This window comes from Girardinichthys multiradiatus, chromosome 1 (genome assembly GCF_021462225.1).
Source record: "Girardinichthys multiradiatus isolate DD_20200921_A chromosome 1, DD_fGirMul_XY1, whole genome shotgun sequence".
Classification (NCBI taxonomy): Eukaryota; Metazoa; Chordata; class Actinopteri; order Cyprinodontiformes; family Goodeidae; genus Girardinichthys; species Girardinichthys multiradiatus.
The window spans coordinates 43,762,169-43,789,831 of record NC_061794.1 but is presented as its reverse complement, the minus strand read 5'-3'; the positions used below and the strand labels follow the sequence as shown (position 1 = coordinate 43,789,831).

Genomic DNA, 27,663 nt, shown 5'->3' with positions numbered 1-27,663 from the left:
GAGTGCACAATATATATATATTCAAGGTTTTCAAAATGTTAAATGGTAAATAAACATTTTTCAATAATTTGGCCAGAATTTATATTCAGACCCCTTTACTCTGATACCCCTACACAAATATTAGTGCAACCAACCTCCCTCAGAAGTTACCTAATTAGGAAAGAAATGTCTCCAGTTTATAATTTTCTCTCAGTATAAATGCAGCTCTTCTGTGAAGGCCTCAGAGGTTAGAAAACGTTGGTGAACAAACAGCATCATGAAAACTGAGGATCACAGCAGGGAGAAAATTGTGGTGAAGTTTAAGTTTAGAGCTCTGTTCAGTCCATCATCTGGGTTTCTTCAAGAGTGTGGCACAACTACCATGGCTGTCCACCTCAACTGACAGGCTGGGCAAGCATTAATCAAGGAATCAGAGGCCTGGAGTTACCATGAGCACCCCCAAAACTGGGCTTTTATGGAAAAAGCATTTATTTAAAGCAAGCCCCGTTTAAAGTTTGTCACAAGTCAGGTAGGGGGCTCAGCTAACATGCTCTGGTCAGATGAGACCAGGTTCGGAGTATTTCTTACATGCAAAATTCTATGTAAAACTAACGTTGCACATCACTCTGAACGCTTCATTCCCACAATAAAACATAGTGGTGGCAGCATCATGCTTTGACCATCATGCTTTTGTTCAGCAATGACAGGAGAGGTGGTCAGAGAGAAATGGGTTGTATTTCACTTTTTAATTCAGTTCAGATTATTTATACAGCACAGATTCACAACAAATTATCATCTTCAGACACTTAGAAACGCAACAAAAAATGTCTAATTTATACACAGAAAAAGTCAATTCAATCAACTCATACAGATAGATTCAAAGTCAATTACATACATTTCAATTCAATCCCAATACTTAAACCATGCAGACAAGTTCAGTTTATTACTTAAATGAGTAACAATTGTTCTACCTCAGGAAACCTAGCCGATTCCATTAAGTCACCGACTTTGCAGCAATCCCTCCTCCTGAAGGAGCATGTAGGGACAGTCCATTGTGCCAAATTGTAAAAAATCATGCATCACGAAAACATGTCACAGTATCCTAGTTTGATATTATGGCAGCTCTAGTCACATTTTTACTACGGAAGATGCAAATTGCACAGCTTCTTGCTGCAGCATAATTGTGTCCAACAGATCTGACAGACTTCAGTCCACCAATCATTGGACAAGAAATGACAGGTCAAGTTAAAAGACATGAATCAGTCACCGTTTTCTCAGAAAATATCTGATATTTGTCTTAGGTTGTCTTTGGTCATTAAAGTGTTAAATCGGCGCTTGACAACAGACAATCGATTCAAGCTCAAGACCAGAGTTTTTCTTTCACTACCAAAAATCTTGGGCCATTACAGCTGAAAACTGCACAGAGTGAACCCAACTTAAGTGGAGCAGAAAAGAGTGGGTGTAGCACCATCAGAAGTTTGTCAGAGCTCTGCGATGAATGTGCCTCTGCTGTTGGAGTGTGTGAGAAGAAATCACATATTTTTTCATGGTTGTGTGGTATTTCAGACTGAATGCAGGCAACTCTTTCTAATGTTTGTATTTATGGATATTGCAGAGTGGTTGCACAAGATTTTAATAAGTTGCTTGTATTTCAGTCGGCTGCATGTGGGCATAACGAAATGTCAGGTATAGGATTTAGCTGGGTTTATAAATTGTATTTTAATGGTTATTAAATAAATTTTCCCTTAAAGTGCTTAGATATTAATTTGACTTTAATGTTAAAGCTTCAGATGTCCGCTGTCCTTTTTGAGTTGATTTGAATGAATATTTTTTGTTGGTCCGCCCACCCTTGCACGGCCAGCAGACCAGAGGACCTGGGAGTCCATCTTATCAGGGCTGACTTGCTATTTTTTTCTATGTTATGTTTTTTATGAACACCTCCCTGTTTGACACCAGCCACAACTGACCTGTCTCTGTTGGTGTGACTCAGGGGTGAAGCCACTTGTGATTCTGAGGTCATACAAACACAGGTTTACATACCATCAATGTGGCCTGTCTACTTTGATGCTGGATGCAGTCTTGAAATAATACAGTAATTAGGATTTTGTTTTGAGATATTTGAGACTTGTAGAGCAAACCTGCCCTGACACATGTAGGCAAGTAGCTTCTAAATACGGTACGCCTAAAATGCCAAGACAGGACAAGATTTAAAATGCTGAGACCCTCAAATAAAATGTAGTAGTATTCTTACTAATCACCTAAAAATTTTAAAATTATTGTCTGTGTTAAAATTCAAGCATTTGTTGGACCCCCTGATGGTTTGGGAGCCCCTTGGCAGTGGCTTTATTCTCTTATTTTCTCTCTTGAGAGTTATCTTTGCTGTTGTTGCTTAAGTGTTCAATTTTGGTTGAATTATCCCACAGTTCTTCACCAGGCAGCCGTGCACCTAATTCCTGAAGGTTCACTAAAGCAGAGTTTTTAAAACACCTGAAGGTTCCTGTTGTTCCTGTAGCAGACACAGTTGGACCATCACTTGTGATCGATCTGACGTGTTTGTGCTGGTTGAAGCTCTAAGATCCGGTCATCAGTAGAGCCCATTGGACCATATTCAGTCTGGCAATCTGTATTCATTTCAATGCTGCTACACCCAGAGATCTGAATGTTCATCTGTAATCAGTGTTCATCTGTAATGTGTGGTTTGGGCTTTTTTGCCCAAACCACACATTCAACTTCTAGAGAGGTTTTCTTAATTCTGGCCTGTGTTTTTTTTTTTTTAAGAAAATCTCTTTTATTTCTTCTGATAGAAGATGAAAAAACTATTTTCTTTCCAAACTGCATGCACAAAAAACAAAAAAAACAAACAAATTGAAAGACAAGAAAACTGGACGTCCTAAGTGAGAATTAAATAAGTTGGTTCCTGATCCATACTGGCTGGATCGAGGCTTTGGTAGGGGGACTCTTCAAATCTGCATCCCGGTGCCCAGTTTTCATATTCCATCTGTAATAAAGAAAAAAATATCTACTAATGCAGGTCCAGCTGATGCAGGTCCAGTCTGATGCTAAACCTTAAACGTTTCTGCAGCCTGAAGAGTCTAATATTTCCACTCAAATCATCTCAACATGTTTAATGGTCCTGAGGCTGATTGTCAATGTAAAATAGGCACCATCCATCATTTTATTTTCGCTCTTTGGATGATAATTCAATGCAAATGTATCTTTAACATTAACTCTAAACCAGGTTTAAACGATAGCATTGTTGGTGCTCAGTCATGCAGTTTAAACTTGATCTCAGTCCAATTAGATTTGTTAAGAGTTCAGTGCCTAAACCAGCAGTGCCACACATTTCTGGTTCTATGTACTATCTTTTTACAAACCTGGAAGGGTTTTTTTGTCTGAGATTATCCAGCCAGGTGAATTTGCTTGGCTGTTTTGGTTCCCAGCCTAATTTATTCAAATCAGTTTAAGCCTGGAAATGCTGTAAAGGTCTTTGCAACAATAAGAAACACTGTTTTTGACTTGTTCTGGGAAAAAGTAAGTGGAGGAAAAAGCAGAGGCTTCAACCTTCATGTTACCTCTGTTTGCGCTGTCCTCTTATCTGAACCTGGGGGAAAGATGGGGTAAAATATGTGGATTATTCCAAAACTCTTTGGTTTGTTGGTTGCATTTAAATATGAACATTAAATGAAGCTGAAAATGGGGCTTACCATTAGCTATCTTTCGTGTCTTCCATTTGTAAAGCAGAATTAAAAACCCCACCACTGAGAAACTACTCAATGTGGCACATCCACCAACAGCCAGAATAAAAGCTTGCAGGAAAACAAACAGAACTTTAAGAATTTCATCAGTCATCAGAGACGGTTCCACCAGTAGGGTGGATCCAACATCAAACCTGCTGCAGTGCTTTGGTTGACCTGTTTTTCTGTTCATTCATTTGTTCATTTAAAGAAAACATTTAAAATAAAATAAAATGAACTGTATTTAGGTGTCATACCCACAGGGGTGTGTGCAGATGTTTGTGTTTGGGCTGTGTTTCTCTTCTCCTACAGTGTGTGACTGGAAGGTTCTTCTCGTAGAGCCCAGTCAAGAGGGCTTCTTAAAGAGCAGGAGCCTGGAGGGAGGTCAGCTTGTTATCTCTGCCAGCGTGGTAACCTGACCATGTTCTGCATTTCTCCTGCGTTTACTGAGCGAGCTCTAATGGAGTTTCTTTGTCCTGCCTTTGCAGATCTGAATCCCTCAGGATTCCATGCATCTTGGAACTATTCCCTGCCGCTCCAGCCTTGAGTCTCCTTTCCTCTCCTGGCTCCAGCCCTGTGACTTAAAGATCACCTCTCGGAAACACCAAACCTTTGCTCACCTACAAGTACATCCTCCAACACCGCACGCTGAGCTGAAATGTTGCCACTCAGAAGATCACAAAGTGAGAGAATCAGTACTGAGAACCTCCATGACCTCCTCCTGCCTAACTCAGCCTCTAGGAAAACTTATCTCCTTCTACAAGCCATCATCTACCACCAACAATGAGCAAACCTCACTCCTGTCCTGCAAGACCTCCAATATCTCCTCTAGAACAAAACAATAACCTCTCCCTTCCTCAGTGCTGACCCTGATCCCTCCTGTAGATCCAGTCCGTGTTCAGTCTCACGCTTGCTATGTTTCAAATGAACTGTTAAAACTGCTGTTCTGCCTCTGTAACTGTTGCCCATCCTCAGAGTCAGTAAAACCAACATTATGACATTAGGTGCTTTAACTCTTTTACTCTTTAGCTTTAACAAAGAAAACTGACAGCATGTGGTGTTGCTTGTCTTAATAAAAGTACAACTATTGTAATCTGCAAGCTGTGATGGATTTAGGTAAATATTAATAATAATAATAAACAGAGTGGTTATGAAGGTAAATCACCTGATTGGCTGGTTTGTTGTTTGATGGATGACGCTGTGGTTGAAGGAGCTCCTGGAGTTTCTGTTAAAATGCAAGATGATCAAAGAGCTTTAATTATTTTGTGTAAGAAGGATAATTTACAAGTCTTAGAGCTTCAATTATATTTTCTAGAGCATGAGAAAAGGGCTGTTGAATCTGTGCTAAATAATCTGAGCAGAGATCTCAACAAGGCAAATGTACATTACATAAGAACCTTTACACACATACTCCATATACATTGAAATGCACATTTAAACTGGTGAACCCAATGGAGGGAAAACAAAGAAAAAAAAAAGTGTGGTAAATATTTAAAAATCCTTCCAACAAATCACTGAATGTTTTTCCATCACAGTAAAATCCATTTAACTAATGTTTCATTAAAGGTTCTGGTATTTATGGAAAGTCCTTACATGAAGCTCACACGTATAGAATTAAATTGACTAAATAACAGCATGAAAATTATGATGCAAAATAACTTAAAGGTTTTTTTTTTGGCACAAGTGGCCTTTATTTGCAGCATTCAGACATGAAAAAATGTGCAGAGGGGAGACATGCAACAATGGTTCAAAGGTCGGGACTCAAACCGGCTGCATCGAGGACTAACAGCCTCTCCATGCCTGCTCTACCTCTACACCACGGTCTACCCCAAATAACTTTAAGGTCTTGTTATGATTTGGGGTTGTTTGATTTTTGGTTTCAGGTTTTTTTCTTATATGTTTTTCACTGCTCAAGTTTTGAATCATGCTTCTTTTTATTATTCTCCTGTTTATGCTTTTGTTTCATGTTTTTCTAGTTTTAGTTCTATTAGTTTGTTCCTTGGATTTGCATTCTGTTCAAGCCATGTTTTGCTCCTGTCACGTTGTGTTCTTTGTTAATTATCTTTATCTGGTTCACCTGCTCCAAACTAATCTGTCTCCTAGCTCCACCTGGTTTACACTCCATAAATGCACACCTGTTCTGTCATTCGGCAAGGAAACATTTCTCAAATCATGTCTTGCTTTTTGGACCATGCCATGCCTGTCTAGCCAGCCTGTTATTGTTTTGTTCCTGCCTCTTCTTGTTGGAGAATTTTTTGTTAATTAAATCCTTTTTTACTTACGGTCATGCTGCCTACTAGTCTGCATTCTGGGGTCCTATATCTCGCAAACCTTAACAGGTCTAAAGCAAAGGCAATGAAAGGATCTGTGGAACAGCTGACCTTTTAAAGCTGTAAAGATACAAGGAGGGTATTTATTTCACTGTCAGAATCGATCCCATTACGTCACAGATTACAGCAATAATTAGGGTATGGGCAGAGATTGTGAATGAACAGAACACACTTGATTCAGACAGATGGACCTTAAGGTACTCAATTTTTAAATCTTTAATAGCAGTGCTGGAAGCTCTCTGAAACTGAGGAGTGCTGGTTACTGTATTTTGTGGAGTGAGTTCTGAAAAGTCCAGATCCTCATAGTGGTTCTGTGTTTTTGCCTTGAGGTTTCCTTCAAACCATAGGACACAAACTAAGTTCTTCAAGTCCTAGTACCCTGACAGGAAAGCATTTTGTTTGCTTCTTCATAACTTAATATTATTATTTTATTATTATAATTTAACGCCAGATTGTTCTTCTGTGTTAAAGTTATAAAATTATCTGTCCTGTATATTGAATTAAATCTAATATTTATGAACCTATATGCTGGTTTACAATGTCTTATGATATCTTTATGGTAGCTTTCAACTACCAGAACTGACCCAAAGGTCCCCATCATGTTCAGCCCAGTGGGGCGTTAGTATGTGTCCAAACAGCTCCTTCAGTACATCCATGTTTGAGTGAGAAACGTGACTGTAGATGTTACAAGTGCTTCAACCAATCAGGGGTTTAATTGTCCCTTCTTTTAAACTGAACTTCTGAAATCTGTTAAGCTGCTATTAAAAACGTGTCACCACTGTGATTTGCAACTCTATCCAAGGTTGTTCAACAATAACTTACAAATGCAGAGTTTTCTGTTTGAGATCCATGCCGTATCTCTCATTTACCCCAAGGTAAGCTTTAATAGTTGTTTTATTCAGATGTGAAAAAAACAAAACAAAGATTAAAAGAAGTACATCTGTCTGGTCTGTCATTTTTTTAAATGTGGCTTCATACAATGCTCAAAAAAATAAAGGGAACAGTCAAATAACTCATCCTAGATCTGAATGAATGAAATATTCTCATTGAATACTTTGTTCTGTACAAAGTTGAATGTGCTGACAACAAAATCACACAAAAATCATCAAAGGAAATCAAATTTATTAACCAATGGAGGCCTGGATTTGGAGTCACACACAAAATTAAAGTGAAAAAACACACTACAGGCTGATCCAACTTTGAAGTAATGTCCTTAAAACAAGTTTAAATGAGGCTCAGTATTGTGTGTGGCCTCCACGTGCCTGTATGACCTCCCTACAACTCCTGGACATGCTCCTGATGAGACGGCGGATGGTCTTCTGAGGTATCTCTTCCCAGACCTGGACTAAAGCATCTGCCAACTCCTGGACAGTCTGTGGTGCAACGTGACGTTGGTGGATGGAGCGAGACATGATGTCCCAGATGTGCTCAATCAGATTCAGGTCTGGGGAATGGGCGGGCCAGTCCATAGCTTCAATGTCTTCATCTTGCAGGAACTGCTGACACACTCCAGCCACATGAGGTCTAGCATTGTCCTGCATCAGGAGGAACCCAGGGCCAACCACACCACCATATGGTCTCACAGGTGGTCTGAGGATCTCATCTCGGTACCTAATGGCAGTCAGGCTACCTCTGGCGAGCACATGGAGGACCATGCAGCCCTCCAAAGAAATGCCACCCCACATCATTACTGACCCACTGCCAAACCGGTCATGCTGAAGGATGTTTCAGGCAGCAGATCGCTCTCCACGGTGTCTCCAGACTCTGTCACGTCTGTCACATGTGCTCAGTGTGAACCTGCTTCCATCTGTGAAGATCACAGGGCGCCAGTGGAGAATTTGTCAATCCTGGTGTTCTCTGGCAAATGCCCAGCGTCCTGCATGGTGTTGGGCTGTGACCAAAACCCCCATTTGTGGACGTCGGGCCCTCATACCATCCTCATGGAGTTGGTTTCTAACCGTTTGTGCAGACACATGCACATTTGTGGCCTGCTGGAGGTCATTTTGCAGGGCTCTGGCAGTGCTCCTCCTGTTCCTCCTTGCACAAAGGTGGAGGTAGCGGTCCTGCTGCTGGGTTGTTGTCCTCCTACGGCCTCCTCCACGTCTCCTGGTGTACTGGTCTGTCTCCTGGTAGCGCCTCCAGGCTCTGGACACTACGCTGACAGACACAGCAAACCTTCTTGCCACAGCTCGCATTGATGTGCCATCCTGGATGAGCTGCACTACCTGAGCCACTTGTGTGGGTTGTAGAGTCCGTCTCATGCTACCACGAGTGTGAAAGCACCACCAACATTCAAAAGTGACCAAAACATCAGCCAGAAAGCATAAGTACTGAGAAGTGGTCTGTGGTCCCCACCTGCAGAACCACTCCTTTATTGAGTGTCTTGCTAATCGCCAAAGATTTCCCCCTGTTGTCTATTTTATTTGCACAACATCATGTGAAATTGATTGTCAATCAGTGTTGCTTCCTAAGTGGACAGTTTGATTTCACAGAAGTTTGATTTACTTGGAGTTTTATTGTGTTGTTTAAGTGTTCCCTTTATTTTTTTGAGCAGCGTATTTTGCAGGGCATAAATTCTTAGATTTAGGTTTTCTTTATTTGAACTGGACCCATTGATGCATCTCACATCCACCATGCATTAAATTCATATTCTAAATAGAAAACAACATAAATTTTGTAATTTGCAAATAATCTATGACAGATATTTTGATTAATTATCCCCTCCGTTTGGGTTGCAAATCATTAAAGTGAGTATTGTTAACTTAACATCAGCAGACTGTATATTGTGATAGCTGCTTGGTGTTAACTCTTCCACAGCTAGAACCACGTTAGAGCAACTTTATGTGACTGTAACAAATTACCAAGATATATTTCCTATAAATTGTTTGGCACTTGGACCATCCCAGGATTTAAACTCAGTTCATTCATCCATTGTATTTTCTCTGCGGTACCGTGAGGGGTCGAGTGCTTCTCTCCATTGCTCCACAGGCAAGAGACGAGCTTCACCAGTCCATAACAGAGCATCAGGTAAGGCAAGTTTATTTAATCAGAATCAGAATCAGAATCAGAAAAGCTTTATTGCCAAGTACGTTTTTGGACATACAAGGAATTTGTTTTGGCGTAGTCGGTGCAATACGGTACAAATTAAACAGTATAAACATATCTACAATATAATATAAATATATGTGCACAGTTTTTAGTGAGTGAGAGTAAATATAGAGCAGTATAGGATGCCAGAGCGGTACAACAGTGCAGGTGATCATTTTGTAAGTATGGCAGTGCAAGTAAAGCAGGAGTCCAAGCTGAGCGTTAATGTAACACATAGAGTTGCAGGTTACAGGTGTCCTGTCAGCAAAAAAGGGGGGGTGTGGGGGAAAAGGAGAGTGTCAGGGTGGTTTCTGGGCTTTGTTAACAAGGCTGGTGGCAGATGGGAAAAAACTGTTCTTGTGGCGTGAGGTTTTGGTCCGGATGGACCGCAGCCTCCTGCCAGAGGGGAGAGTCTCAAAGAGTCTGTGACCGGGGTGGGAGGGATCAGCCAGAATCTTCCCTGCCCGCTTCAGGGTCCTGGAGGTGTACAGTTCCTGGAGCGACAGTAGACTGCAGCCAATCACCTTCTCAGCAGACCGAATGACACGCTGCAGCCTGCCCTTATCCTTGGCTGTAGCAGCGGCGTACCAGATGGTGATGGAGGAGGTGAGGATGGACTCAATGATGGCTGTGTAGAAGTGCTCCATCATAGTCTTTGGCAGGTTTAATTTCTTCAGCTGCCGCAGGAAGAACATCCTCTGCTGGGCTTTCTTGATGAGGGAGCTGATGTTTGGCTCCCACTTGAGATCCTGGGAGATGATGGTTCCCAGGAAGCGGAAAGATTCCACAGTGTCAATTGTGGAGTCACAGAGGGTGATGGGGGCAGGTGGTGCTGGGTTCTGCCTGAAGTCCACAACCATCTCCACTGTCTTTAGAGCGTTGAGCTCAAGGTTGTTCTGGCTGCACCAGTCCAACAGATGGTCCACCTCCCATCTGTACGCAGACTCATCACCATCAGAGATGAGTCCGATCAGGGTGGTGTCGTCCGCAAACTTCAGAAGCTTGACAGACTGGTGACTGGAGGTGCAGCTGTTGGTGTACAGGGAGAAGAGCAGAGGAGAGAGAACACAGCCTTGGGGGGAACCGGTGCTGATGGTCAGGGAGTCAGAGACGTACTTCCCCAGCCTCACGCGCTGCTTCCTGTCAGACAGGAAGTCAGTGATCCACCTGCAGGTGGAGTCGGGCACACTCAGCTGGGAGAGCTTCTCCTGTAGCAGAACTGGGACGATGGTGTTGAAGGCAGAGCTGAAATCCACAAACAGGATCCTGGCGTAGGTTCCTGTGGAGTCCAGGTGCCGGAGGATGAAGTGAAGGGCTAGGTTGACTGCATCATCTACAGACCTGTTGGCTCTGTAGGCAAACTGCAGGGGGTCCAGGAGGGGGTCGGTGATGTCTTTTAGGTGTGAGAGCACAAGGCGCTCAAAGGACTTCATCACCACAGAGGTCAGGGCGACGGGTCTGAAGTCATTAAGCCCTGTGGTCCTTGGCTTCTTGGGAACAGGGACGATGGTGGAGGACTTGAAGCAGGCTGGCACATGACATGTCTCCAGTGAGGTGTTAAAAATGTCTGTGAAGACTGGAGACAGCTGATCAGCACAGTGCTTCAGGCTGGCTGGTGAGACAGAATCCGGACCAGCAGCTTTCCGGGGGTTCTGTCTCCTGAAGAGTTTGTTGACGTCCCTCTCCTGGATGGAAAGAGCCGTCCTCGGCGTGGGTAGGGGGCTGGTGGGGGGGAACTTCAGGGTGGGGGTTGGAGGTGCCAAGGCCCCTCTTGAGGTTGGGGAGGTGGGGGTGGTGGATTGTGGCTGCAGCTGTTGGGGGGCGTCGTGGGAGATTGGTGGCGCTCTTCAGTAACAAGACATTCAAAGCGCTGTACATCCCAGAAAAAAACAGCCATGCACACACACAGTCATACCGAAGGGTTATTTAGACTAACCAATGACCCTAACAGGCATGTTTTTGGACTGTGGGAGGAAGCCAGATTACCTGGAGAGAAGCCACTCATGCACAACGAGAACATGCAAACTCCATGCAGAGAGATCCCTGACTGGGATCCGAACCCAGGACCATCTTGTTGCAAGGCAACAGTGCTACCAACGTTGTTACCATGCAGCTCAGCTTAAATTTGATAAAACTCTAGGGTTCTCCAGTCCCCTTTGGACTCTTTCCTGTTTGTGGCAGACCCGCTCACAGGGAAAATGCTGAGGTAAGGTCACAGTAAAGGACATGTTTAACCATTTTGGGAGTGACTGCAGTCATTCAGCTTTTCTTACTTGTTCTGATTGTGTTAAAGCAGAAGTGTGTCAGAGTTGTGGGTTTGGTGGCAGGACCAAAATGCAGATCATGGCGAGGAGGCCGCATGGTGAGTAGAAGACGTTTTTAATATTAAAGCAACGACTTACAGGCAAGTAGTCCAGGCGTACAGTCAGGAGATAAACAAACCATAAGGAGAAACTCAGGAATACAACAAAGGTTGTCAACATAAGGAACCAGCAGGGAACAATGAAAACTAGAGAGCTTATAAACTGAGGCAAGTGGAGTATGGACCAATGAGACAGGGAGGCAAGTAATCAGAGGAAACATGAAACAGGTGTGGATCAGGCTGCAGAGAACTGAGGAAATATGTTACTATGGAAACGGGAGCTAGAGAACACAGAGACAGGAGGGGAAAATTAAACTAAACTAGAGACAACTATAGGGAAAAGAAACCTAAACATAAACTAACAAAATAGTAATTTTAGAAAGACCTAAACAGGGACATGGGGAAAAGCTAAACTAATGGAAAACAGACCTAAGGAAACCTATATAAATAAAAACCCTAACATAAAGCACAAAACTAAATCCGGAAGAAACACTAACTAGACAAAGCAGGGACATGAAAACTATACTAAAGAGCTAGGCTGGGAAAGAACAACTAATCTTAAAAGGAACAAGCAACTGGGTAAATAACAACAAAAAGGGGTCTTAGGCCAAAGGGAAAAGGGGAACTAATAAACTAGAAGAATGCAGCAAGAACAAATAACCTAACAGTAAACAGGCACAGAAACACTAACCGAGAAACTAAACTAGAAAACTCAAAGAAGAAAAGAGAACTGTTCTAATAATATTATTATTAATAACAATAATAATAACCAAAGGAGAAAACCATTCTAAGTAATAAATAAATGAGAAAGCAACCACCAAGGGAGAAAGAACTACTAAAACTAGGGGGCAGGAGAGAGAACAAAACTAACATCGGGGTAACAGAAGGAATAAACAAACATAACTACTAAACCCAAAGGAATAGAAACATCTAACTGACAAAGTGACTCAGTGCTGCCGTGACGTCTGTGTACCACAACTCTGTGTTTACACCAATGGACTCCTGTATTCTCTGAGAATCTCCTAAATCATTTTTAACAGCCACTAAAATGAAGGGAATTATACGTCAGGCTGTATGTCTGCTTGGTGCTTTTAATTTGAGAAGCTCTGAGTTCAACATTGACAAGTTTTCAGTGTTGTTGTTAAGTGTTGAGGTTAAATTCAACTCTCTCTGATGCAAATAAACAATTTTATGCTCAAACTGTGCAATTTTTGGCATTTGCTAAAAGAAAGGTCTTCACTTACATTTATGTTGTATGTTTTATATTTTGTTGGTTTAGTCAAGATTGATGAACGTGTGTTCCTAGGTAAAAAGTTTCTGTATGTTTGTGGTCCTACTTATTGTGGTATGAAAATGAAAGCAAAAAACTAAATAAAATACTAAAATATAAAACAAAAGATAAAAAATCGACAACCCTTGCCTAAGCACAGCCTGGGGGCTCCTAAGAAAAGACTGACTAACTAACTAGGACCGAAACAAGTTGTGTTGCTTATTTGATTTCTGTGTGTCAGCACTTTCTTCTCAAACCCCCAGAGGGTCGCAGCAGGAGCCCCTCACACTGAGACTGGTTCTGCTGGAGGCGTCCTCCTGTTAAAAGGGAGTCGTTCCTTTCCACTGTCGCTGGATGCATGTATGAAGGAATGCTGCAGAGTTGACGACTTGATGCAATCAGAAATCCACTGTTGCCACATGACAGATATTATGAATTGGGGGGGTTATAAACGAACTGAATTTGATTTTTAAAAATCCTCTTTCAAATACTTCACTGATAAAGCCAAACTAATTATGTTATGCTGTAGTTTTACTCTGTATGAAGCACTCTTTAACACACAAAAAACTAACTGGGGGAGGTGACCAAGGATATTGAACTCCTAAGACACCCGAGGGACCAACCCGTACTGGTTGTCGTCGAGTAAGACAACTCTCAACCTTATTTAATCTTGGCGAAGGGAGACCTAATCTTTTCTGTCTTGATGAAACTGTTTTGTTTAAGAGGTCGAAGGGCCATCTGGGGATTTAAACTCAGCCCAGTCTGGTTCGTTTACAGGGACTTAGTTAAATAACATTTGCTTCATGGATTCCTACCTGGAGTTGTTTCTTCACTCGGCTGCTGTCTGGACCTAGTGCTGCTTGTGGTGGACCAGCTCACCACTGTGAAGAGAGAAAACATCCACATGCAATGACTGCAGCGTCTCATCTTTGTGCTTTACTTCATAGAGATGATTAAACTGTGACCCGGTCAAACACGTGTAAAACCACTTTGAAAGCAGCTGGTGAGTCATTGAGTTGCTCTTACTGTAACTCAGGTTATGTAAATGCTGAACCGACTCATTGCTGACATGATGCCTTTGTGCTATAGTTATATGATGCCTTTAAGTGTTCTGACCAACATTATGAAGTGTGTTACATCTGCAGCTAAATGTCAACCATGACACATCTTCAGTGTGACACTCACCTTTATTAACTCTGATCTCAACCATCTCTTCATATAAATCAGCTCTGGAGGAACTGGCTACTCCACACCTGTACCTTCCAGAATCTGATGCTTTAAGCTCTTTGATGGTCACCTGCAGAAGTCCTTCATGATATCTAAGGCTGTACCTCCCATGTTGAGCTTCCGGTGTGTTTGTCTCAATAATTATGTTGTTGAGTTTACACTCCTCCTTACATAAGTACCTTCTGCCGCCTCCTACCAGGGTGAACGGGAACTCAAAGGAGATACTTTGTCCCTCCATTGCTGTATAAATAGGGAGTCCTGCAGATTGCATGTATGTTGGAGCTGCTGTGTTACTGAGAAAAGATGCCCCTGAAAAACAGAAGTTAAATTTACACAATAAGCATTTTACTCGAAATTTTGGTGGATTTACGGTTGATAAAAATGCAACAAGTTTCTTCTGCTGTGGTAAATTGTTTAGTTTTTAATTTGGAGTGCAGTTCTCTCCTCAGAATCGTTTTGCATAAAATGTTTTTGGAGATGTGTGCAGACCATGAGCAGTAGAAAAAGAGAGTTAGATGATGATATTTAGTTGGAGTCCAGGGTGGCTTAACGTTTAAACTGGAGAAGCCTGAAACCAAATGATGGCTGTGTTAAAATATAGAGTGAAGAATATTTCTTAGATCGTCTGTGTTTCAACCACCTTCACAATATACGGTTTAAACATACACGGTATAAAAAGCGCCTACGAATGCAGACTGCTTCTGTACACATTTGCGAAAGAATGCGTTGCTCTCAGGAGATCAGTGGTTTCCAGTGTGGGTCTGTGATTGTCCAACTCCTGAAATTTCCTCTCTATGAAATATTCCACTGTCAACTGTTAGCAGTATTATAACTCTGACAGAACCGAATATTCTTTGTTGGAATCATGTAAGTCCAGACTGAAGCACGTAAGTCCAGATTGGATATGGACTTATGTGATTCAGTCTTGGGCCTCCCTGCTTTTTGTCACCTACATGCTTCCACTCGGTTGTGTCATCAGCAGACACTGTCCATTGTTAAGCTGACAACACACCATTATACATCAGAACCGCTTCCAACCCCTCCATTGCCCTGTCACATGTTGCTGCCTGTCTTCAGGAGATTGAGGCCGGGATGAACAGCAACTTTCTTCAGCTCAACAGTAGTAATACTGAGGCGCTACTTGTTGGCACAACTCACCAGTTCACCAACTCCTCGATATGACGGCCAGGTCATCGCTCGCTACCCCTCAGTAACTAACCTAAGTGTCAACTCACCTTTGACGACCACATAAAGAATCTATCAAAGACCTTGTTCCACCACCTTCACAACATCTGCAAGCTCCGTCCGCTTCTTTCCCACTCTAACATTGAAAAACTTATCTATGCCTTTGCTTCCTCCAGACTGGATAATGCATTGGTCTTTTTATGTGGATCTCTTTCAAAAACATTCAAAATTACTGTATATCCAGAACTGTGCTGCAAGAGTCCTCAAGCAAGTACGCAAGTATGAGCATATCACACCCATCCTATACTCCCTCCACTGGCTCTCAGTCCAGTCCAGTCCAGTTCAGATCCAATATAAAATTATTTTGCTCACCCATAAAAGCTTCAGTCGCCATGGTACATTTTATCTACAACGACTCATTCCACTCCAAACCTCCACCTGCCCCTTCAGGTTATCCACCGGTCATCTCCTCCAGGTCCCTTCTACCAAGCTCAGAACCAAGGGGGACCGAGCCTTTTGCTCGGCTTCACCCCGGCTCTGGAATAGCCTCCCTTTGGAGCTAAGAGAAGTGCAGAGTCTGGATTCCTTTAAAGTTCGACTTCAGACATTCCTGTTTAGCAAAGCTGTTAATGGCTACATATCTCTATTTTACTCTAGTGTTCTTTCATTCTTGCGTTTTGATTATAGCACTCTGAGATTCCATTAAATGAAAGAAAAGTGAATTATAAATAAAATGTATTATTATTTTATTATTATTAAATAAGGGGAAGTGATTTGGAATGACAGCAAATCACCACATAAAGTGTGCAGAGGTGGCCATATTTCTGCAGAGTAAATATCTACAGACATATTAGCTCAACCAGAGGGCTAGAGCTTCATAGCCAAGTGAAAAGCAAAGTGTTGGAGGGAGTGGTGTGAAGCACGCCATCACTGGACTGAAGAGCAGTGGAAACATCTCTGGTAAGCGAGGGGACCTCCTTACCAGACAATGTTTATCTCCCAGCTTCCTGTTCCATCATGACTATGCTCCAGTGCACAAAGCAAGGTCCATGAGGACATGGACAACCGAGTAGGTATGACAGAACTGAACTAGCGTGCACAGATCCCTGACCTCAACCCAACTGAACAGCCCTAGGATGAATTGCAGTGGAGACTACGCCCATCATCAGTGTCTGATCTTACAAATGTGCTTCTGGAAAATTGATCAAAAATGACCATGAACATGCTCCAAAATATTTCGGAAAGCTTTGCAAAAATGGATTAACAATGAGATTTAATTCAAGTTCATATATGTGTGGAGGCTATCTATAGACTATCTATCAGGGTTGCAATAAGCCCTGGTCTAGTAGTTGAACAGTGATCATGGAGGCCTTGGTGAGATGCTACTATTCTCCAGTAATGGGATATGTGGTTGAGAAAAGGAATAATCAGAAGCGCTGATTGATGTAAGTGTTGAGGGTGATGGATGAGGTGGTGGACTTTGAACAACTTACCTGGAGAAGTCTAGAACAAACATGACTCAAGAGCAGAATGGAATACACTGGAGTGAAGAATACTTTAGCACCTGTGCAATAAATATTTCAGATTACTTTGTGTAGCCAATTAGGAATAAGTGGGAGAGGAGAGATGCATTCTTTCCAGTAAATAACTCTAACCAGCTATACTTTTATTGTGTGTAATCAACTGCTAGGGTTTTCAAAGCATGCAGACGTGGCCTTGAGGTCCTCAAAGAAAACAGGAAACACTGAAGCATTTACAGGCGGTTCCTTAAATGTTCCAGAGGCAAAGGCATTAAAGATAAGTTCATGTTCATGAAGTGTTAGAGGAATAAGAGTGATGAGAGTCGCAAGAATGTCTGTAGATGGTGCCAAGGTCCTGAATGTCTGTGCAAAGATGGCTCCAAAGATTGGCTTTGACCACAATGGGAAACATTTCCAAAAACAAATGGAGTCTGAGGCTTTGACTGGAAATTAGAAGCTTCCAACTAAACTACTGTAAAGGGTTCAGGAATACGGAGCTGGATGTTGGAGGGAAGTTAGAATGACGTCTTTCTGTTAAAGGATCTGAGGAGCATTAGAGGTGGAGTCGTATGGAGATGAAAGCAGGAGGCAGGTGGTCCTTCGTAAGAGACTGGATCATTGATGGAAAACAAGGGTAGCTGGTTAAATGTTAAAGGGCAGGGAGATGAATGACAAAGAAGAGCAAGAGCAAATTGGACGGACAGGGAGGACGAAAGGAAAATGGGTTAAAAAAGAATTAGGGAAGTGGTGTTGGGAATATAAAGAAGAAGCAGGAAGGAAACTTGGGAAGAACAAGATAAAGTGAAGATTTAACAAAACATTTTTATAGGAACTTTTATACTACAGCACTGAGTTTACATGGGCGTAGTTTAGACATAGTATTTTTTCTTAAATTTGATTTTTCATAATTCGAATAAAGGCAGGTTGTTGGAACTGGTATCAAAAACCCCAAATACAGGCAATATGTTACAAAGCCAGGCAGCTAAAGATTATAAATTACCCTTATTTAAAAAGAATAATTAAATAAAAGCATTGTGAGGAAAAAAAGACAGAGGGACCTCTAGTACAACACCAAAAAATTCAAAATAAAAGAGAGCTGAATAATCCATAACAGACATAAAAATATTATATCAATGCCAGATGAACCTGAGGACATCAGAGACAGACCATAAACTAGAAGACAGTCTTCTCCCCTGGAGGTAAACTAGGCCTGTGGACCACAGATTATATGTGTCTGTATGATAGGAAAGAAACTCTGGATATTGTTTCTGAAAAGAAATGAGACTAAAGCTGATTGTTTGCATATTGAGCATCGTCGTGTGTTAACCAGCTGCACGCAGGCTTGAGAAAGTTTCACTTTTAAGAGCATCATGCAACACAACTGCGATAAAGCCTCAAACTGTCAGCTCACACAACTAATAAGCTATTTTATTTCCTAAAAATACAGCGGAAGAAATTTTATTTGTTACATGTACAGACAGAAAAACAATTGAACCAAATGACTGAAGAGAAACATTATTTACATGGTTGTGAATTTGTCTCTTTACACACAAATGTGTCTTCAGAGACAATAAAAGAAGCACTGAACCAATGATTTAAACATTCCCCACCTGTTATGAAGCAGAAGAACAGAGTATGTTGTATTTCCATTCTGATCCTCGTCATTAAAAGTCCACGTAGTGAACTACAGGTTTGTGTCGGTGTCCTCCTCTCCTTTTGTCTTGCTGTGTTAACTTCATAAGGAAGCTGTGGTCGTACAGTTTCATTAGAAGATGACTCGGGTCTTAGCTTCTCCCTCCCTTCTCTGTGTTTCCTTTGACTCATACGGATGAGGCTTCGAGTGTAATGGCATTTTAGTTGCTTCTAGTTGAGGATTTTTCACTCAAACAAAACTCTAGCCTTTCTAAACTTGCTAATTTGTGGCCACGCTGCCTTTTTTGATTAGAATAGAAATGGTGATACCGGTAATTCAAGTCATTTAAATTTTTGTCACATTTGATAAAAAATAAAAATCATAAAAAACGATCAATTCCCTTGACAAATACACAACTAACACCCAGTGTACAATCTAATGTAAAATAGCTCTGACTTCATTTCTACTATATTTTACATTTCAACAATAAAGGCATTTTTAATAACTGCATATGAATAAAAAACTAAAACTTTCATAGGTCAACATTGTGACAAAGACAATAAAAATTGCATAATAATGCACACCTACATATAGTCAAATAAACCTTCATTAAATCAAGTTTTTCTTATTTTCTATGATATTTATGCAAATGCAATTTAAAAATATATCTTAAATGTAGATTTGAAATTATATTTAATTATTATATAGGTTAGTTTCTGATAAATTGAAGCTTTCAGTAGATGCTTTACAGTGAAAAGTTTAGTGATGCACAAATCATTTGGCCAAAGTGATCAAATAATGAAAAATCTGATTTTTTCCCATTCATTAAAAGCATTGAAACAAGAAGTTCCCATCATTTTTGGACAATAAATGCAGCAACCAACAGCGTGTACCTTGATGCACTTTTTCAGATTTGAGTAATAATCAGATTAAGGTTGGAGAAATATGTACTTTTATGCATGAACTGGGTTAATATCATAATTTCTCTGAGTTCTGTTAAATTCAGAACTACAGCTGCTAATAATAGTCCCTCGGGAAAAGAAAACCTAAATCGTAAGACCTCAAAGAAAAACGATTATTGGTATCGGCCCTTAGAAAGCCTGATCAGTGCAATGCTAGCAGATTTATAGTTGTAATTCCAACAGTCATCCAGCAGATGAAGCTGTGTACTCAGCCAGTTTACTCTGGACCCTGCAGAACCGTGAGACCCACCTGACTCACTGGATTCTCTGCTGTTAATGCTCTGCTGACTTTGATTAAACAAACTGTGCACTAAAGTTTAACAACTATTGAGATCTGCAAGAAAGGAGCTTTGCCAAATATCTCTTAATAAAGATATTAACTGAGATTAAATATAAATTGATTTAGCAAATTTTTTTATTATTTCAATGAGGTAAAAATATTGTAGATTGGTGAAAATTTCTAGTCAAAGTATTGACCTTACATTGACCTTACAGTTACATGTCACTGCACTAACACATGTTAGTGCAGCACTTTGACATTTGTGACGCTCATGGAGCTGGATTGCCTCAGTGCACAAACTAAATAAAAATATGCATTTGTTTTCTAATTCCTGGTTTAAATCTTCATTTGTCTCCAGAGCCAAAGAGTGAAACTCAATAATAATAATCGACTTTCTATATTTGCTTGTTTAATTTCTTTTTGCATTTCTGTTTTTTATAAAGGTTACGGGTTTACATGATTTCCGTTGAACACTGTAAGATTCTGATCATGCTCTCTGCTTAGGCCATACCTATTTTTCCTTATTCAGCTATGTATGATCTTTAGAGTTTTTCTCTGAAAGTTTTTACTAAACAGAACACAATCTGTCCCATTTATTTTAAGACGTTAGGTAATTAATTTTTATTTATAAAGCACTCAACAGATTAGGTCTGCTGGTACTTCATGGAGTAAAAACACATTATTAACATAAAACATCAAGTTAAAACATTTAAAAAGCTGAAAAACAGAACAGGCACAACATATAACAAAATAAAAAGTCAGAATAGCACATTTAAACAGACAGAATAAAAATCTAAAAACCTGCATAAAAAGTAAAATTCTTACAAAGTTTTGTTTTAGCAGCTCTAGTGGCCTTTATTTTGTGACAGTAGGTAGACAGGAAACAGGGGCAGACTTGCTGCAACTGTCACCAGGGCTGGGACTCGAACCCGGGACCACCGCGTTGAGGACTGAAGCTTCAGTACATGGGCTGCTCACTTAAACCCCTACACCAACAGAACCCCAGTTTCTGGTTTTAAATGAATCTCCTGAACTGCCTGGAAGGATCAACTTCTTCTGGTTTTATAACTGGTATCTGGCTGCACTGCAATGATCATCACTTTATTCCACAAACCATTTTTTTATTCTGATCTTTCAGCCCCGAGAAGCTCCTTCTAACATCTCAGAACTACTGTTTCGTCCATCTGTGTGTGGTTTAGCTCATCCACAAAACAGGATAGTTCCAGACAACAACAGACAATTAGGTCTGCAAGGAAGATCATCAGGGCTGACCTTTCTTCTATCCAGGACCTGTTCAGCTCTAGGGTCAGAAAAAGGGCAGCTGACATCTCTGCAGACCCCACACATCCTGGACTGTTTAGACGTATACCTTCAGGGCTACAGAGCGCTACTTGCACAAACCAGTCGCCTCAGAAACCGTTTCTCCCCCAACGCTGTCTCTCTGATGGACACAATGAACACCCTACAGCCTGCGTAGTCATCTACTCTGCTGCAAACAAAATAAGCATATTTAAACTCCCACAACCTGCCTTTCTTTTATATTTCAAAAGATGGTTGTACTTACAAATACATGAACATACTACTCTTTTATCCTTGCAATTATTTCCTTTAAAGTTTATATATTTATAGTACATGTAGGTACGATAGGCTGGAAACCAAAGTCAAATTCCTTGTTTGTGAGAACAATCCTGGCCAATAAGGCAGATTCTGATTCTGATTCGGGCTGGATGGAGTTTGGTGTAAAAAACAGAATGATAACAGTAGCGGTGCACACATCTACTAAAACATTTCAGGTACCATAAAGAACTTTTACACATTACCAGATCCCCTGAAGTGCTCACAGCAAATCTTGCATTTCAAGTTCCTCACATTTCGAAGTAGTACGTACTGGTTTGAACCCGTTATAGCATTTAAGCTGAGGACTGAAGCAATAACTGCTTCGTACCTCATCGGTCACGTATTGTTTTCTGCAGCAAAGTCAAAGGAGTTGTTTAAGAAAAATTCAGCTTTTGCAGCATCAGAGCTTTGATGTAAGACCATCGCTATGTGTTACTTGTTAGGGTGAACAGAAGCTAAAGCTATTTATAATACAATCTCTGAAACTGTTTACTGGTATAAGGCAGTGGTTTAGAGTATTACAGAGTGGTTAGATTGACTCTGGGGTCGCGGCCTTTGTTTTAATGCTAAATTAGGCTGTGGATGTATGTGTTGGTTTATCTGGTAATATTGTAGACTTAAAAAAACTGACAAATTAAACCCACACAGTCCACATTTCTACAACTAAGGGCTCTGTGGTACAAACACACTTCCCCCTGCTTGCTATATTTGAACAGTTTCTGCTTTCACGTGTCATTACCACTTTTGTTGGCTGGCGGTTGTTCCAGGACGTGGTTGACTTGTTGAGGTTTTGAAAGCAAAAGCATCACAAGTCTTTATTCATTGTCTTCATTGTCATGCATTGATCTGCTGATTACTTAAAATATAAAACATCTGTTGAACAGAGGAGTTTGTTTAATATACGCAGTTTTATAGAATTCTTACAGGAATATTATTGTCATGTATTCATTAATATTTGTGTTAGGTGTGTTAGGTCTGATGATGGCAAACAGCAAGCCACAATTACATGTTATGGTTTGCTTGATATTGGACCCCAAGATGCAGACGAACAGGCATCGTGACGGTAAGTGCAAAAAGGTTTAATTAGAAAACTCACACTCAGCAGGAACAAAACAAACGGGCAGGCAAGACAGGCATGGCATGATCAAAAAAGACAAGACTTGGTTTGCAAACAAGACATGAGCATGAGAACAAGACATGGGCATGAAAATGAGAAATGTATCCGCGATGACAAACTGAACTGGTGTGTACAAATGGAGCATGGTACAGGTGGAAAACAAAGCTGATTAACATGGAGCAGGTGAACCGAATAAACTCAATTGACAGACAGAACAAAATGTGGCTGTGGCAAAAACAGAGACTCTTGAACACAAACAAAACATGAACAATACAACAAAGCTAAAGCATTACCAGGAAAACACAGAAGCATGATTCAAAATCTAAACAGTGAAAAACATAAGGAAAAAACCCAGAAACCAAAAACCAAACAACCCCTAATCATAACATTACACTAATTAATGAGAAAGGTCAATTTCATCCAGTTAGGGACGAATAAATACGCTAAATTGCTGTGTAACAGAAGAATTTAATCTCAGCAGTAAGTAAAAAGCAGCAGGAAATTATTTTGAAAATGAGCAACCTTGGTGGTGGAAAGATTAAAGTACATATACCAGGAATGGCAGCCAGGTGTGATCCCAAATGTTCCTTTGGAAATGTCCATGGAGGATATGAAGAGCGAAATAAAAGGTGGTAAAATAATAGATGCCAAAAGACTCCAAATGAATAAAAATTGTGTTAGAACAGACAATTTGTCTGTGCTGCTTGTTTTTGAAAAGATAATGCCTTCTGAAGTAAAAAAAATAGGATGGATAAACAACAAAGCCAAGGAGCATATTCCACAGACACTTTGCTACTTTAGGTGCCAAAGAATGGGACGTGCAGCACAGCAATGCAAATGGAGACAAAGGTGTTTGAAACATGAAGGAAAACATGATTATGGCAAATGTAACAAGGATGCCGGGTTAAAATGTTGTAAATGTGGACTGTGTTTTCTGCTTCTAAATTCAGACAAGACAGAAGTTGTCGTCTTTGGACCGGAGTCTTTAAAAAAGAAACTGCTTAGTCAATCACTTAACCTGGATGTTATTAAATTGACCTCCAGTAATAAAGTAAAAAACCTTGGTGTTTTGTTTTTTACCAGGACATGTCATTTAAATCCCATATTAAACAGGTTTCTAGGATTTCCTTCTTTCAACTCCGGAACATTGCCAAAATTAGAAATATCCTGTCCAGGAGTGACGCTGAAAAACTAGTCCATGAATTTGTTACTTCAAGGCTGGACTATTGTAATTCTTTACTATCAGGATGTCCACAAAGAGCAGTTAAAAGCCTTCAGCTGATTCAAAATGCTGCAGCAAGAGTTCTGATAAAAATTAAAAAGAGGGATCATATTTCTCCTATTTTAGCTTCCCTTCATTGGCTCCCTGTTAAATCCAGAATAGAATTTAAAATTCTCCTCCTCACATATAAAGCCCTTACTGATCTAGCTCCATCATACATCAGAGATCTGATGGTTCCATATGTTCCTAACAGAGCACTTCGTTCTCAGACTGCAGGTTTACTGGTGGTTCCTAGAGTCTCTAGAAGTAGAATGGGAGGCAGATCCTTTAGTTATCAGGCTCCTCTCCTGTGGAACCAGCTCCCAGTTTTAGTCCGTGAGGCAGACATCCTGTCTACTTTTAAGGCTAGGCTTAAAACTTTCCTTTTTGATAAAGCTTATAGTTAGAGTGGCTTAGGTTATCCTGAACTATCTCTGTAGTTATGCTGCTATAGGCTTAGGCTGCTGGAGGACAAAATGACCACTTTCACCCTCTTTGCTACATTCTTGCACTACTCTCCAATTTTGCATTATTTGCTGTTATTTCAGTTTTTAACTTTATGTTCTCTCTCTTTTCTTTTCCTAGAAGCTACACCTGGCCTGACTTTGTATCTACTATGACACCTTTCTGGAGGGGGACATCGTCCAAGCTTCTGCTGCCAACAACCTAATGCTCACCTTCTACCGATGATCCACATAGCCCTGTCTTTCAGTGTTTCACCCTGTCTCTCTCCTAGACATGGCTACTGACTGAGTTTGTACTGTGACTAACTCTATGTACTCGCTCTCATACACTAGACTTGAAAACTGGCTCAGAGTTTATCTGTTTTTTCTTTCTAGATGAAACCACTACAGGAGCTACATCCATTAACATTTACTTTTCCTTCCCATAGAAAGTACTCCTGGATCAGTGCTTCTTTGTTCTCGTTGTGTCTCTGCTCTGTTCTCTCAAACCCCCAGTCGGTCGTGGCAGATGGCCGCTCACACTGAGCCTGGTTCTGCTGGAGGTTTCTTCCTGTTAAAAGGGAGTTTTTCCTCTCTGCTGTCGCTACATGCATGCTCAGTATGAGGGATTGCTGCAAAGCCAACACCAGTGACTATCCACTGTCTCTACATGCTCATCTGGGAGGAGGGAATGCTGTAAGTCACTGACTGAATGCAATCTGCTGGGTTTCCTTAGATAGAAAACATTTTATCCAATTTGAATACATAACAGAATCGGACTGCACTGTTCGGCAGTTAGGATTAATTGAAACTGACTTGGAATCTGGATGATTCGATTGAATTGACTTAGTCCATTTTAATGTTACCCACCTTTCACAAAATGCAAAAGAACACAACACTCTCCAATTATTTTTACCTCTGCCTTCCTACCTCCCTGTTGGACGGAGTAAGGGGGAGTCAGGTTTAGCTTAAACCGCCTCAGTTATGGTTGAGGTGCAAACACACCCTCCATTTCTGCTACCTGTGTGACCCCTTCTCTATTCCAATGGCTATTATCAGTCTGACAGAGAGAGGTACCCCCAGTCCTTGTGGTTTTTAGTATAACAATGGCCACCAGTGGGCTCTAGATGGACAAACTTTATCAGTTTATTATTTTACTTAGCACCCCTACACATAGCCCATTCTAAAATGTCCAAACTCTAAAACTCAGTAGTTTTAATCTAACCTCCCCAACAACCCTGGACCATTTCAAACCCTTTGGGAAGTGCCTTGAGACGACATGTGTTCCGAATTGGCGCTATTTACATAAACTGAATTGAATTGAATTGGAGGTTAGCATAGTGCTGCATATGCTGGATGTGTGGTACAGAAGCAAGCTAAAGAGGTGCAGAAAGACAAGATTATGAACAAGGTGTCATTTGAAGACGCTGTAGGAAATGTCAGCACCTATGGAAGTAAAATAAACAGACCCAAAGAGCACCAAGAAAACCTGACTGATAGTACAAGACATGAAGTAGGCCTTCCCTAGAGGGTGCACCCAAAGAGAACTCAGTCAGAAAGAAAAGAAACCCCACCACAGCCATGCAGTTGTAGATTATAGTTGAGGAAAACACCTTGATGGTAGAAAAGAAGGGCTTTATAGCTTTTGTATGTAAAGTTATTACTGTAACTTCACAAAAACAAAGGAAAAGTGACAGAATTAAGATGGTGGTAGAAGCTGCAATGGAGTTTAATGGACATTAAAGACGTAAAAGTTTCGAACAGACAGGCTATGTTGAGTATCAGTGATGATGGAGGGTCTCAGAATTTTAATTAATCTCATAACGGTACTTCACTTATTACAATGGAATGCTGGGAGTTTAATCACAAATGGACAAGAATTCAAAAAAATATGTAATAGAGTCTGAAATCAATCCTGATATTATCTGTCAGGAAACGTGGCTATGGCCTCACCTTGATTTTGTCTTACTTGGATAAGAACCTGTTAGGTTTGATGGAGATGAAAACCAGGGTGGAGGATGTGCAACATCTGTAAGGGATGGGATACCATTTCGAAGAGTAGCAACTGTAACAGAAGTATAATCTGTAATTATTGAAATGTATTATTGAAACATTAGAGGAACTCCTCCTTGAACCGCCACCTTAACATGTGGTGGAGGGATTTGAGTGCTCAAATGATCCTAGAGGCTATGTTGTCTGGGGCTTAAATGCCCCTGGTAGGGTCTCCCATGGCAAACAGGCTCTAGGTGAGGGGTCAGACAAAGAGCGGTTCAAGAATCCTTCATGAGGACTAATATATCAAGGCACGTGATGTCGCCCGGTACGGCGGAGCCGGGGTCCCACCCTGGAGCCAGGCCTGGGGTCAGGACTCGGGTCCTTGCGGGACCCGGCAGGGCCAAGCCCTGTGGGGGGAGCTCCAGGAGTATGGAAATTGGGGGCCCTTTATTAGGGGCCATCCGGTCCATGTACGAGCGGAGCAGGAGTTTGGTCTGCATTGCCGGCACTAAGTAGGACCTGTTCCCGGTGCCTCTTGGACTCCGGCAGGGCTGCCCTTTGTCACCGGTCCTGTTCATAACTTTTATGGACAGGATTTCTATACGCAGCCAAGGGCCGGAGGGGGTCTGGTTTGGGGACCAGTGGATTTTGTCTATTCTTTTTGCAGATGACGTGGTCCTGCTGGCCCCCTCTAGCCAAGACCTACAGCATGCGCTGGGGCGGTTCGCAGCCGAGTGTGAAACGGCTGGGATGAAGATCAGCTCGTCCAAGTCCGAGGCCATGGTTCTCAATCGGAAAAGGGTGGCTTGTCCTTTCCAGGTTGGCGGGGAGTTCCTGCCTCAAGTGGAGGAGTTTAAGTATCTCGGGGTCTTGTTCACGAGTGAGGGAAGAATGGAGCGGGAGATCGACAGACGGATCGGTGCGGCTGCCACAATAATGGGGGCAATGTGCCGGTCTGCTGTGGTGAAGAGAGAGCTGAGCCGAAAAGCGAAGCTCTCGATTTACTGGTCAGTCTACGTTCCTACCCTCACCTATGGTCATGAACTTTGTGTCATGACCGAAAGAACGAGATCCTGGATACAAGCGGCTGAAATGAGCTTCCTCCGTAGGGTGGCCGGGCACTCCCTTAGAGATAGGGTGAGGAGCTCGGCCATCCGGGAGGGGCTCGGAGTAGAGCCACTGCTCCTCCTCATCTAGAGGAGCCAGTTGAGGTGGCTCGGGCATCTATACTGGATGCCTCCTGGACGCCTTCCTCGGGAGGTGTTCCAGGCACGTCCCACTGGGAGGAGGCCCAGGGGACACCCAGGACATGCTGGAAGGACTATGTCTCTCGGCTGGCCTGGGAACGCCTTGGGCTCCCCCCGGAGGAGCTGGAGGAGGTGTCTGGGAAGAGGGACGTCTGGGCGTCTCTGCTGAGTCTGCTGCCCCCATGACCCGGTCCCGGATAAGCGGAAGACGACGAGTACGAGTACGAGTACATTAGAGGAAATAATTAGACATGGAAATGGAAAAGAAATAGTGTGCAGAGATTTCAAAGCACATAATAGTCTTTGGGGAAGTAAACATACTGACAATAATAGAGAAGCAGGGGAAGAACTCATGAATGTTAAACAACTAGTATGTATAAATAATGGAAATGGAACGAGAATTGACATATGGTC

At 41.6% G+C, this 27,663-nt stretch overlaps 1 protein-coding gene across 2 annotated transcripts; it reads right to left on the bottom strand.

Annotated features, from left to right (window-relative positions):
- Window positions 1-706: 706 nt before the first annotated feature.
- Window positions 707-18,401, bottom strand: LOC124874054. 2 transcript variants are annotated; one of them, XM_047375227.1, is made up of 7 exons: window positions 18,305-18,401; window positions 13,948-14,298; window positions 13,578-13,643; window positions 4,879-4,938; window positions 3,684-3,785; window positions 3,552-3,580; window positions 707-2,977 (listed from the first exon to the last, which is right to left on the bottom strand). In XM_047375227.1, the coding sequence occupies exons 1-7, from the start codon at window positions 18,357-18,359 to the stop codon at window positions 2,870-2,872; spliced, it is 771 nt and encodes a 256-aa protein (XP_047231183.1). In that variant the 5' UTR covers window positions 18,360-18,401; the 3' UTR covers window positions 707-2,869. The 2 variants fall into 2 exon arrangements, 1 of the variants encoding a protein (XP_047231183.1); XR_007039696.1 differs by lacking the exons at window positions 13,578-13,643; window positions 13,948-14,298; window positions 18,305-18,401 and adding an exon at window positions 11,533-11,602.
- Window positions 18,402-27,663: the final 9,262 nt, after the last annotated feature.

Bases quoted from the DNA above. Each gene is read 5' to 3' on its own strand.
- LOC124874054 (XM_047375227.1), bottom strand. From the start codon at position 18,359: ATGACGAGGATCAGAATGGAAATACAACATACTCTGTTCTTCTGCTTC. The intron at 13,644-13,947 runs GTGAGTGTCACA...CTCTCTTCACAG, and splicing joins TGAGATCAGAGTTAATAAAG to TGGTGAGCTGGTCCACCACA. The intron at 3,786-4,878 runs GTGATTTACCTT...TTTTCCTGCAAG, and splicing joins ACAACAAACCAGCCAATCAG to CTTTTATTCTGGCTGTTGGT.